This window comes from Triturus cristatus, chromosome 9, assembly GCF_964204655.1.
Source record: "Triturus cristatus chromosome 9, aTriCri1.1, whole genome shotgun sequence".
Lineage (NCBI taxonomy): Eukaryota > Metazoa > Chordata > Amphibia > Caudata > Salamandridae > Triturus > Triturus cristatus.
In genome coordinates this window covers 1024142686-1024156773 of record NC_140592.1, presented here as the reverse complement: position 1 = coordinate 1024156773, position 14088 = coordinate 1024142686, and the positions used below count along the sequence as shown (strand labels likewise).

At 44.5% G+C, this 14088-nt stretch overlaps 1 protein-coding gene across 3 annotated transcripts in view; it reads right to left on the bottom strand.

Annotated features, from left to right (window-relative positions):
• Window positions 1-14088, bottom strand: part of PROX2 (prospero homeobox 2) — a 115030-nt gene that overhangs the window by 50040 nt on the left and 50902 nt on the right. For all 3 annotated transcript variants that reach the window (XM_085626745.1, XM_085626744.1, XM_085626746.1), the window contains one exon: window positions 3862-4056. In XM_085626745.1, the coding sequence (XP_085482871.1) occupies window positions 3862-4056 (195 nt within the window). The remainder of the gene's footprint in view (window positions 1-3861; window positions 4057-14088) is intronic.

The window sequence follows — 14088 nt, the reverse complement described above, 5'->3', positions numbered from 1 at the left end:
TCATTGGCTTCCCACCATAAACAACTCAATCTTGCTATATTGAGCATACATTTTGACAAAAGCCAAAAAGTGCAATAAAAGCACTCTTTTTAGTAGAAGCCCCCAAAACGCCACACAACTTAATCCTGTATTCAGGGAAACAAAAATGAGTGGAGCTTATACCTCTCTCTCATTAGCACTCTGACAGCTCTTTTTTGTTGAACACATAAGGTCTATGACAGCTGCGCTGCCTAGCCAGATCTAAAAATCTGTGTACATTGGTGTAGCCCTGGGCCTCCAATACTGCACTAAACACACAACTGCACTCCGATGAAATGGGAAAATACTGGGTCTGGAAAACAGTAATACACATATTATGACTGCCCTGCTTCCATCTGTGCTGCTGCCTGAGAAAAACACATTGTAAATTATATCCTCATCTAAGACACTTTAACAGCATTACAGTACCATGTTTGGGCTCCAAAGGTCAAGGAATCCATACTGCTGCTGGCACAGGCAGCTGGATAAACTTACAAAATAATCACAGTTGCATAGAGGGGAAGCACTTTTTTGGTTGAAGCACACAACGTCTGACCAATAAAAACGTGTATTCCTGCCCACCATAATGTAGGGAGAGCTAACGCTCCTCTCTGTAGTATTCCTGAAAGCCCTTTGGTTGATCACATAAGGTCTAGCGACAGCTGCTCTATCCAGCCAGACATAAGTTTCCTGCAAGCAGAAAATGTGATGCACATTCTTAGCCTTGCTTACTCTTACATGCAGCCTTCAGGAAACCTAGCAAGTACCACACATTTTGTGATAATCTCCAGACCTTGCAGCGATGCGGAGACATTGATAATATACGTTAGACTAGCATGAGATGCGTGGCACTTGGCAGGACTGTGCATGTCCCCTCGCCATCTGAGTTCCATAGTAAAACGGGAGTACTGCCAGGAGGTCCATTTGAATGCCATGCTCAGTGGGGAGGAAAAATGAACAGAGCTGAACAGAACATGTGCAAGAGCAGGGAGCACAGAGTCAATAACCCGTGCATATAAGCTTCGCGTGAGAATGCTGTTAACGTCTCAATAGTTTGAGGGTGCAGGTCAGCAGAGAGAGTGTATCACGAGGGCACTGTGAATTGCTAATATCAGTGCATGGTGCAGGTCGGGTTAGATGTACATTGTGAGGGCTGTGTGGCTACCTCAGCAGTGAGAGAGCTGCTCCTGTCACATTATCAAAGCTATGAATGTCTCAATATGTATGGTACAAGGCAAAATAAAGGAGCACTATAAAACGAATAGATTTAGATTCTAAGAGAATAGTTGCTAGCATAGTCCCACTGTTGATGGGTTTTATTGTGTTAATCTCCAGAATTATTCTGTTCAAGAATATACAATAAAAAAATAACATTGTTATTGCTAGAATAGTGCTCTTTCAAAATGCATAATCGGCATTATTGACCTTGAAATTACCTAATAACATCTGATTGTATTGACCCCTTTGCTCCTTATATGCACTGGTCTGTGATTCGGGCCCCTACGTTAGAAGAGGGATTTTAACTGGATGTATGACGGAACCCCGCATGCATTTCCACGCATGCCTTTACTCTGCAGTCACTACCCAGACTACGATGTTACCACGTCTTCCTTTACCACGCAAGTCATTACAACGACTTGCCTTACGGGGGCGCTCGACTTTGGAATAGTATAAATTACTATTCCAACTCCAGTCAGTGTGTCAGTAGGGAAGGTGTTGGACTTAAAATCCAACACCAGTCCAACAACGCACCCCTAAAGCAAGTTGTTGTAATAACTTCTGTGGTAAAGGAACACATGGTAACATCGCGGTAGTGACTGCAGAGTAAATGTAGGTCGTGGTTCTGCCTGCGGGGTAAAGGATGTTTCCCCTTTTAACTAGGTGGTATTACTGACTCTGTAGTCAATAATGCAACAATACGAGTCCTTATTTATGTTTCTCTACATTAGTGATACCAAGAATGTTGGGGGGTATAGGACTCCTGGATATTAAAAGATACTATTGGGCAGCACACTTGGCTGCAATTAACCTGTGTATCTATCGCCCGCATAATGACCCTGGATATTTAATGGATAGGTGGTTTCTGCCTGGAGGGTCCTACGTACAGGCGCTCTACGCTAAACCAACCAAACTGAACCTTACTGGGCCAATGGTGCACTCAGTCCAAGTCTGGCATTCAGCCCACAAGAGCCTCGTTGGGATAAGAAACTCACGCAAGCCACCCCTCTAAGGGATTTGTACATATTAGGCACACTTAGGAACTCTAGCGGATTTAGTAGGTGGGATCAGATAGGACTGTTAAGAGTTGGGGACTTGTGGAAAGGGGGAAAGGTACTTGAGTTCTCTGTGTTGCAGCGGGAATATGCTATGGCTGACTCAGAACAATTTCGTTATGGTCAAGTAAGACACGCCCTCTATGCTTACATACCGAAAGGAGAAAGTCTGCCTGAATCAACTCCTCTGGAGGACAGACTCCTTGATGGCTATATGGCTACCAAGTCAATCTCCCTCACGTACCGCAAATTGATAAATAACGCTACGGACCCCCTGACAAAGTTGAGAGAGAAGTGGACAGAGGAACTATCAGACTTAGATGATGAGGATTGGGTGGAGGCCCTAGCGTCTCCACAGTAAGTTGCAATCTCATCAAGACTCAATCTAGTACAGTTGAAAATACTACGCAGAATGTACTACTCACGAACAGCCCTGGCCCGAATGGGCTATGGAGAGGACGCAAGGTGTAAGAGAGAATGCAGAGGTGAGGGATCGTTCTTCCACATTCTGTGGGAATGCCAGTTCATACGCAACTACTGGACGAGGGTGTTGGGATGCCTGACAGAGGTGCTGGGTCACGAACTCTATCTGGAGGGCAGGCGGTGGGTCACGCTAGGGAACATGATTTCTAAACGTAATATCGCTAGATTGTGGGGGGCTAAAGAGGTCCCGACACTGGCCTTGTGGAAGCAGGACATGAACTGGTGTATGATCCAAGAAAAAACAGTCTATGTATCCAGTGGATGCCCGAAGAAGTGGTCTCAAGTATGGACGAAATGGAATGCATATCGTGGTATATTGTGTACTCCCCCGCTGCCCCCTACCCTCCCCACCCTTGAGGAAGAAGTGCCACCTGATTAATGTACATTTTAATTGTATGTAGCTTTGATTGCTTAATGTATCATCGCCAGTTCTTGTCAGCATCATGTACGAACCCCTTTTTTCCGTCAATGTTGTGCCATTGTAACTCGGAAGTACTGCTCTCAATAAAGAATTATTAAAAAAAAGAATGTTGTTTACTTTTCAAAGTATTAAATTCCTGCCCATTGACACGGACACCCCCACCGAACTCTCTACCACTGCATAACACCCCACTCTTGCTTCTCCCTGCTCTTCCCACACCACATCTTTTTGCACGTAGCAGTGGCTATTGGGGAATCTCAGACTTACATCGATCATTGATCTCACAGGAAGGGTCACTGATTGTACTGGTCTCCATAAGCTGTACATTTACATACTCTGGATGTAATGATCTGATGGCCTGTAACCAGGGCTGGGCTAGCTGTAGTGGGCACCGGGCATTTCACCAGTGGCCCGCCAGGGTAGGGGGCTCGTAATTGACCCCTGGGAGGCCTACTGTAACAAAAGCTGCAGTGGTGAGACAGGAGTGGTGCTTCTAACAAGCCCCCCACACCCCTGGGGGCTGGCTGAGCTGTATGCCAGGGCCGGTTTTGATTACCAGTCCTGCCATGCCTGTAACAAGTAAAGTGATCCACCTCTCAAGGTGGTTATACCTGTGCCATGTTGCCATGTTATCGTTCCATGACCTAGGAAGATGCATGCCCTTACCTGAAAATCGTTGGCCTTGTTGTAATGCATGTTGAGGGTGCGATACAACTCAGAGGTGCGTCCCACCGTCAGGTCATTGGCGGCTGTAGTGCCCTCTGCCACTGCCTGGCGTGCAAACTTTTCCATTTGGATGTAGTAGAACTCTCGGAAGTTGCTGAACCACTTGATGAGCTGGGAGGTGATGCAGCGGTTGAACTGTGGAGAGAACAGTACTTTGCAATGAGAACCCCTATTCCACATTGCAAAAACAAGACCCTGAACCACCCTAGATGAACAAGAAATCTGATACTGTGAGAAATCCCTAAGGGTGTCCCACGAGGAAAGACTTCTATGAAGGAGGAATCTGGATGGTAATATTCAGATGAGGTCAAGAAACTCAGTTTAACTTTCTCAGATGTTTGGCCATTCTCCAACCATGGTCCTGCCTTAAAATGGATCGCAGCACGTGGAAGGGTATGAGCATTAAGTTACCCCGTCTCCTCATTCTTCCCATTGTGTCTATCTGTGAGCACTTCAAGGACTGCTTGCATGTCCCGATGTCGGATATCTACATATTGTATTGTATAGTAATTGCATTCATTTAACGCTTACTACCCTTGACGAGGCATCAAAGCGCTTTTTTTTGGCGAGCAGCACGCTACTCTGGAAACCCATAAAGGATTAGTGGTGAGTTAGTATGGTGAAATATGAAAGTAATTTGAGTGGTGGATATTAGTCAGTTATTTGGAGTGAGAAGGATAGCGGAGGGATAGAAGGGGAAGATAGGTTTGCATTCATATAGCACCTGTTACCCCTGATGGGTGTTGAAGCGCTTTTCTGGCAAGTAGCACGCTACTCCAGAACCCATTAAGGATTAGTGTTGAAAATGAGTATAGTGAAATATGAAGTAATTTGAGTGGTGGATATGTTATTCAGTTATTTGGATAGAGAAGGGTAGGCGCTACAGTTATGCACTGGGTGTTGCATGGCTTCAACGATCACAAGGACAACTAGTGGTGGAAGGGAAAATTCCACCTCTTCAACTTTTGTATTGTATTGGAATTGTATTTATATAGCGCTTACTACCCCATACAAGATATCAAAGCACTTTTCGGCGAGTAGCATGCTACTCCGGAACCCAAAAAGAATTAGTTGTGGATTAGTATAGTACACATTTCAGTTAATTTGAGTGGTGGACATGTGAGCCTGTTAGTTGGATTGAAAAGGAGAATGGGGGATAGAAGAGGGAAGAGTCTGGAAAGTGTTTATTGGGAGATCATAGTAGTAAAATGAGTTTTGGGAGGAGTCAAAGGAGGGATAGGTGACAGAAGAATTTAGAAGGGTTGTTTGAGAGATCATAGTATTAAAATGAGGTTTGAGGCGATCCAAGAAGGGAAGAGTCTAGAAAGGGTTATTTTGGAGATCATAGTAGTTGAATGAGGCTTGGGATGAGTCAGAGAGTTGAGGTATAGGATATATTGAGAGAGGTATAAGATGAAATATAGAGTAGTGCATTGGAGAGAGTCAACGTTTTTTTTACAATCAGAGTAAATAAATTAATATATAGATAGATAAGTACATATTATACATATTTATATCAAGAAATACACATATCTAGACACATACATATAATCATATTAAATGTTTATATACACTGTTGCAGGGATTCTGCAAATATACAGAACTACGCGCAGGAAACCAGGACCTCAGTGTAATGTGGTGTACCAAAAACCCACCTTAGTACCTGGAACCCCAATCCGACTAGCTATAGTGTCTCATTCGTTCTCCGTACTACAGCGAAGCTACCAATGATTAGACATCCTAGAACATGCAACTCAGATTCTCCCAGGAATCGCGGGAGCAAGAACACTCTTGCGTTCACTCAGTCATACTTGTCCACAACGTGAATAATCAGAGACACTGTATATTTTAAAATGTTTATTTTAACTAACGTGCTCTATAATGCAGTAAACAAGCCAAGACTAGCAGCAGAATGCATAAACAATATAGTAAGCATTGTTACAATTCCATAGAAAATGAACGGGGATATCATTCTATAAAGATAGTGGAAAAAAGGGCTAACGTGCCTTGCCACCCTCCCCGTGCTAGGAACTAGTTTATTATAGAAATAGAAGACCTCTGGGCTTTGTCAGGGGGGACCCCATACCTCCAGGTTTAGATGCAAAAGTTTACATCTCCGTTCAAGCACAGCTCTTCTCTCTGGGAAGGTTTTTTTTAAAGTGCCTAACATGCATGCAATGCCATATTAAAAGCACTCGTTTTTCAGTAGTGCAGCTGTGTGTGTATTATGTCTAACATGCGGGGGACTGACCAAAGCAGATTAACAAGGGTCATTTTTTTTTTTACCTTAAACACGATGTGAAGACGAAACCCACAGAGTACAGCTAGAAACGTGAAAGGTAGAGGGTCCTCATGTGAACAAGCACAAGCAGAGGATTTGCGAAAACAAGTCATGTAGAAACGTGTGCAAAAGCGGGGACATGGCAGCCAAGTGTGTACTAACATATGCTTACTTAGCAATGAACGCAGTGAATCCCGTATCCTCACTACACACAGGGATACACTAATTTGTGTTTGAGCATGGTGGTTATGTAGGAAACTAGTCTTCTGAAGATAAGATAGTTGTCTGTGGATATTATGTTTGGGGGTAAAGAATTCCATACTTTGGCTGGTTGAACAGAGAAAGATGTGCCAACTGTGTTTTTTTTCTTGTATGGTGGGATTTTGAGGCGAGGTGCCAATCTGGAGTGGAGGTTTCGTTGTTGAATGTATTTGGTGATTTTATTCCTGATGGAGAGCGGTCCTGTTTCATATATCGCTTTGTGGGTGTTACAAAGCAGCTTGAATGTGGGTCTTTTGGCAGCTGGTAGCCAATGTAGGGCCTTCAAGGCTGGGGAGATGTGGGCTTGTGGCTTTATATGTAATAGTAGTCTGGCAGCAGAGTTCTGAATCCGTTGGTGGTTATATTAGATTGTGGAGATAACTAAACGAATGTAAGCATTTGTATTTTACATGAACTGTCCCTTCTAAAAATAACAAACTGCAACTCTTTAAGTGAATGAATATGATGCAGAAGCGTTTATTTGCATACAGCAAATGCAGGTGTAACGGATGTAAAACAGTAGTGAAGAAAAAAGGAAAGCTAAGAGATAAAAATACAACAGAAGTTCTATGTTCAGCTAGTCCCCACAACACTCCTACCACCATGGTGTTCCTTTCCTTTTTGATTCTTACTCTGTCCGGTACTGATTAATTATTTGAAAGAAAGGCAGGCCTTATTCACAACCCTGCCCCCGCTCTCGCTTGGCACCATAAGTGGTACTTCCTAGTAGCGTTGCAAGGATGCGATGGGCTCTGGTGCAAGCAATGGAAATGGCCCCTTTGACTGCTGTTGGGGTAGTAAAATACAGCAATTATCAAGGTTCAGTGGGCTTCAGTTAGACATTGTTGGCAACATGACTTATCTACGTGTGTCTAAATGACCAAGTAAGACAAAAAATCAGATTGTTTTCCTTCTTTATTTTTCTGTTTTAGAATAGGTTAGACAACAACTACAGGAACTAAAGGTAGAGAGGGGTCTAGATGGTGCTGAAGGATAAATACACAAAGAACCCACGGGTCCGGAGTAGCAGTCAAGAGAGGAATGTGAGCCACAATAACCAATAACAATCAGGAAAATGTGGGGAATATCCCTTTTAAAGGATCACTCCCCTCACACACCCGAAGGTGTCATGCTTCATCATAGGGGTGCCTCCTCGTATCGGGACCTAGTCACGGCACGGGCTACAACCCCCTCTCTACGGTGAGGGAGCTCAGGGATGTTTTATTTGTTGGCACATGGGTTGTCCTAAAAACCCTATGTGAGCGTGGGGTGTGAACAAGTGAAGTGCAGTGCTGAATGTGTAAGTGAGTTAAAACTGCCTACAGGGTTAGCAATATACTTTATTTTTTTTAAAATTCTTTTTATTAACAGTCATCGACAGCAAATACACATTACAACGTTACGGACATTATGATCAGGCACCTTTAAATTTGACAATAATAATGCGCATTTTACACTTTTAGGACAAATCAAGAAGAAAGCAAGTCATCGAGGGCTAGTTGTTGCGGTGGGGTGCAAATGTTCCCCCTATAAATATTCCATGGCCCCCATATCCGGGACCATTTCTTAGGGCAGCCTCGAGCCACCTAAACAGATTTTTGTGGAACATAGACCAGTCCATGCTGGTCTTCCATTCTTTCAGAGTAGGAGGGGCGGGTGCTCCCCAAGCCTGGGCTATGTTCCCTTTAGCCACCATGAATCCAAGTGTGGTCCACTGTGTTTGGTGTGTGTTTAGATCGATTGGTTCCCATATGTTGAGCAAACGTCAACGCGACTCCGGGAGCAGGGGAATCCACAAGTCCGCCCCCACCACTCCATGAATCTCCCTCCAGTAGGACTGGATGAGAGAGCATTCCCAGATGATATGCAAGAACGTGCCCAGCTGGCCACACCGTCTACGACAGTCCCCGGTGGGTGCCCTTCCCATCAGCACTAGTCTAGGCCCGGTCATGTATATTCTGTACAGGATTTTGTGTTGAACCAGTCGCAATCTTGCTGGGGTGGCCACCACTGTGGGAGAGGACACAGCCTCCCGCCAGTCTTCGTCGTCCAGTTCAATGCCGTCCGCCACCCATTTTTGTCGAAGCAGTGCAAGAGGGTCTTCCATGTTATTGATTAATTTATTGTAGATCAGGGAGATAGTCTTCTCAGGGAGGTGTCCATCTAATATCCTACTTTCTAGTGGAGAGGACTCAGGGGGGGGGCAGGAACCCGTGGGAAAGGCTGAGCGTAAGACAATGTCGAATTTGTCTGTAGCGAATGTTCCGAGTCGGCCAGCTCATGTTGTTCCTGTAGGGAGGTGAACGTTTTTATGTCCCCTTTTTCCCAAATATCTTGGATGCAGGAGATACCAATCATATCCCACTTATCGAATCCCTTTGTCTGCCACAGGTTTCCCAGTGTCGCAGAGTCCCACAAGGGGGTGACCAGTGTCAGTTTACCTTCCTATCCCAGAGATCTGTTGGCAGCGTGCCAGATGGTTATCGAGTGCCCGGTGGGGCCAGTCAGTGGAGGTCGAGCCGATTTGATATACAATGCTCTGTTGTAGTTATCCCCCGGGAGAAGTCACCTGTCCATTCGATAGCCCGGGTCGTCAGGGGCCCCGTAGGTGCCGTGATTTATGGCAGCTAGGTGAGCAGCCCAATAATATTTTCTGATGTCAGGAAGAGCGATACCACCATCATACCACTTCAAGGTTAATTTACTAAGGGCTATACGTGGCAGTCCATTCCATAATAGCTCCCTCTGGAGTTGCTCAATTTCTTTAAAGTAAGTGATGGGGATAGCCGCAAGTGAGTTTTGCAAAGCTTATAGGAAGCGGGGAAGGGACATCATTTTAAAAAGTGCGGCCCTCCCCAGGAGGGACAACGGGAGGGTTCTTCAGCTGGCTATGTCACGCTGCAGGCGCTGGAGTGGGGGAGGAGATTGTTATTATAGCGGAGCGTGGGGTCTAGGGAGACGAATATCCCTAAATATTTGAACCCCGATTCACTAAGTTGGATTGGGCAGTTAGAGGGCAAAGCTGGCATACCCCCATAAAGGGGATACAGATGAGACTTAGCCCAGTTGATCTTGAATCTGGAATATCTCCCAAAATGTCTAGTAAAGCGATTAAAGATTTACGGGGGTCAGTAAGATAAAGTAATATGTCATCGGCATAAAGTGATATCCGGTCTTCCCATTCTGCAGACCAGCAGAATCCACGGATCACGAGATCTTGCCGGATCCAAGCCACTAACGGTTCTAATGCTAAGGCAAATAGGAGGGGAGAGCGGGCAACCCTGGAGGGTGCCCCGGCTCAAAGAGAAGGTGTCCGATTGCTTGTTGTTAACTACCACTTTCGCCAATGGCGCCGCATATAGGAGGCGGATCCATCCAATAAAATCTGGGACTCTCCATCTCCCGGACTCTATTACACCTCTGTCTTTCATCATGAAATGTGCCACCATGGCTATGAAGGAGAACTTCTTTATTTTTGAGACACAACTATATCTCCAGGTGTCCGGTACTTCCATGGGGAGTAATTTTGCGCCGAGTTTGGCTAATCTGTTCATGCATGCTTTTGAGCAGAACACTGTACTCTCTCTCAATAATCCCTTTTTGGCTTACATCCATGTATGGAAAAGATACATCAATGGCATTCTTGTAATCTGGAGAGGGGATGAAGTTACTTTGAAGACCTTCCATTCCTGGCTCAACACTCACAGTGAATATCTCAATTTCACATGCGAATACAACAAAAGCGAACTGTCATTTCTGGACCTCTCCATATACCCATCGAATGGCCATCTGCAAACTGAGCTATATACTAAACCAATGGCACATAATGCATTACTTCATTATGGAAGTTATCACCCCAAATCGCTTCGGGATAACCTACCTTTTGGTAAATTTTTAAGTCTCAGACGCAACTGTTCCAACACTGACAAATATAAAGAAAACGCACAGATACTCAGAAACAACCTTCTTGATCGACAATATCCCAGGGCCCTAGTCAAAAGATCACCCAAACGTGCCCTCAACATCCATAGAGACGCCTTACTGGACAATGTGCCCAGGAAACCAAGTCAGACAAGATTCGGATGTGTGAATACCTTCAGCACTTTCTCTACTGGAGTTAAAAAATCCATTTTGTCCATTTGGAAGATTCTTAAGAAGGGCCAATGCACACTAGAGAAACCATTGTTTGCCTTCAAAAGAAGTTCCAATTTGAAAGACACCCTAGTACACACAAGACCACTGCCTAAGACAAGACCCCAACCAAATACACTTTGGCAAATGCCACCAGTTCAGGGCCACTATCCCTGTGGCTCTTGCTCAGTCTGTGGACAAACACAACCAACCAAAAACATTGACATAGGGATGAACAGACCGTGGGTACTTAAACACCACACTAACTGTAATAGTGAATGGGTCATTTACCTGATCACCTACCCCTGCAACCTCAGGTATGTAGGTATGACCACACGACAGATACGTGTTCGGATACAGGAACATAAAAGCACTATTATATATGCAAACCAAAACACATGCCTGACCAAACACTGTCTTGATATGCAACACCAGACCAACTCTCTAACCTGGGTGGTCCTAGACAAACCAAACTTGACAGCCACAACACCAGATTTATCATTGAAACTCCTGCGCATCGAACAACGCTGGGTTTTCAGACTGGGGACCTCCAGAGTTGGAATGAATGACAATATTCCTTTGCTTGCACTGACATGAGCCTGGCTCTGGTTGTTCTGGTCTGCCATACTGTAAATACCTATACTATCTCCCCTATTAGGGAGGAACTCAAAAGGGTTGCTTTCTAAGTGTGCAAGGTTTCTTTTACCTAGCCCCTATAGTGATGTCACCGTATGTATTATCTTACCCTTTTTTTGAGTCACTGGTGCAATACCAGTAGCATTTTTCCCCCCAATAAATAACTTTTTCTAATGATGATTTGTACATTCCAATTCCCCGGATTAGTTAAGAGCCCCATTTCCCATGAATCTTGGTGTTCCAACTACAACTTTCCCCAGTTTAGTTAAAAAACACGACAATTCCCATGAACCTTGGCTTTTAAACCACAACTCCCTTGGTTCTTAGTGCTCGTCGCTTTTTAACGAGCATTGCTTTGCCGGTTCGCTTCCCTGCCGGTAGCACAGCCGCCACAAGAAGAATCGCTCCGTAAGAGCAGTAAGTTTAATTTGTTTAGTTCTGAGCGCCTTCATTTTTGCATGCTCCCCGCAGTTTTCATCCTGCTAGTTTCACCGCCACACGCGCTCAACTCCAAACATCCGAGCAACATTGCGCGAGCACCCTGGTTGCCATACCACTCTTACCGCTAGTTAAAGACTCGCTCTTTTTGAGCATATTTGTAATGTTCTATATGTGAGCCCCAAATGTTATGTTCCTTCGAACAGCCAGTGGAACAGCCCTTGGTCTTCGGGGGATACATAAGTAGCACGGTATCGAGCAGATTAATTGTTCGATGTCTACCTCGATCTTGAGCGCCTTATTATTATTGTAAGGCTACTCTATCTGCGCCAATTGCCCCCTCCTTTTGTGGCGGCATTTATACATTTCCTGCTGCTTTATTTACTCTTTGCAGACAGCTCCGAGTGATTCACTTGGTTAACCCTATATGGGGTGTTCAGACAACCACGATCAAGCTCGGCGCGCCACAGTCAGTGCTTGTTCCATTGATGTCTCTTTGATTCACTTTGACCCGCACGCTTTTTAAGAGCTCACGCCAACTAAGTCGAACTCTGGAAACCCTATTACTTTTTTCCAGAGACATATGAGCGAGCATAGGCATTCACTTGCTTCTTTCCTTTCTTTGATTTTACGTCGCCATCCTCCTTCTTTCTAGGTTGGTGCCTGTACCATTTGCTAAAATTAGCACCAGACAGTTGTGGCAACTTTTCTCACCAATTGGTAAGTGCCACATATACCACTACCTATCAATTTGTAGTGTTGTATTGAGCCCTGCCACCTTAGGTTTGAAACAAATGCATGTCAAGATGTTTGTGGCCAGATATGCAATGCAATGTTTCTGTCTGTCTTTTTTACAGTTTTAATTGGTGGACCAGACTGAGCATACAACTATCTGGTTCACGCCGATGTTTATTATTGTTTTGACATATTTTGCACTTCTTTGTTTGGCAGTAGCTGTATTACACAGATCCTGATGAAAGCCGAGATACTTGAATAGATCATTGCGGTTGAAACATGTTGATCTAGCTAATGAAGCCTTTTATAATTTTGATAGGCTCATTCACAGCATTTTAAGCCTGTCACTGGGTAGCTCAATAAAGTATATTGCTAACCCTGTAGGCAGTTTTAACTCACTTACACATTCAGCACTGAACTTCACTTGTTCACACCCCACGCTCAAATAGGGTTTTTAGGACAACCCAACAAATAAAACATCCCTGAGCTCCCTCCTCGTAGAGAGGGGGTTGTAGCCAGTACCGTGACTAGGTCCAGACACGAGGAGGCACCCCTATGATGAAGCATGACACCTTTGGGTGTGCGAGGGGAGTTGTCCTTTAAAAGGTATATTCCCCACATTTTCCTGATTGTTATTGGTTATTGTGGCTCACATTCCTCTCTTGACTGCTATTCCGGACCCGTGGGTTCTTTGTGTATTTATGATTAAGATTGGGGAGTACATCCACGCTGGTCCTTAAACCTCTTCCTGCCCCCTTACGTGTGAGGGTGCTGAAGAATACCCATGGTTATACTGCTCCTAATACAGAGGCAGAAACATGTTGACTGACTAATTAGCATAGGCAAGGACAGAATAATCAACCAAGCCCATCTACATTGCTTTTAACCTTGTGCTAGTGAAGACATCAAATATTATTATCCCTCTTATATACAGTTTTAGTAGTATTAGCTCCCATGAGTGCACCTGGAATATTCAAGACTACCCATAATAACATCTGACAAAAAAAAAGATATCTCAGCGAGCCCTCTGAGCATCAGCAGATGCTCCTGAGGACCTCTCCTAGGATTGAGCATGGCACTATTTTGTGGGAGAGGAGATAGTGTCCTTTTAATAGAGAGGTCTAAAGTGACTTTGAACTTAAGACACTAGGGCCCTCATTAGGAGTCAGGCAGAGCAGAATAAACTCATGGAAGTCCACTCTGCAGTAGCAAACAAGCATCATACACATTATTTGTTTGCTCCCCCTGCTAGAATACATCTTCCCCTTTCCCTCATTACTCCTCTTCTTCTACTTACCTTCCCTCTCCACGCCCCACACCCTTCACCCAGAAGTACCAGTACACATTTACCACCTGCTCAGAGCAGGTGATGAATATATACATTGGGACCAACTGGCTTTTACAACTGGAAAAATCGGTCCCATATGGTAACTCTCCATTCCATGGGATTTCATTTATAATTGCACTGTACAGTGGTTGATTTTCTGGTAACGGTAGCATGGCATACAAATTTACCATGCCCCCAGCACCGCAAACCAGAATGAGGACATAACACACATATTGTACGTTTATGGCTTGTGTTGAGCATGGTAACTTGATAGGCAGGACCTATAGCCTTTATTTTACCATTCCCCAAAGAGTTACAGATGACTGGTTATTATGGCCCTGGACTGTGTGGATAGAGA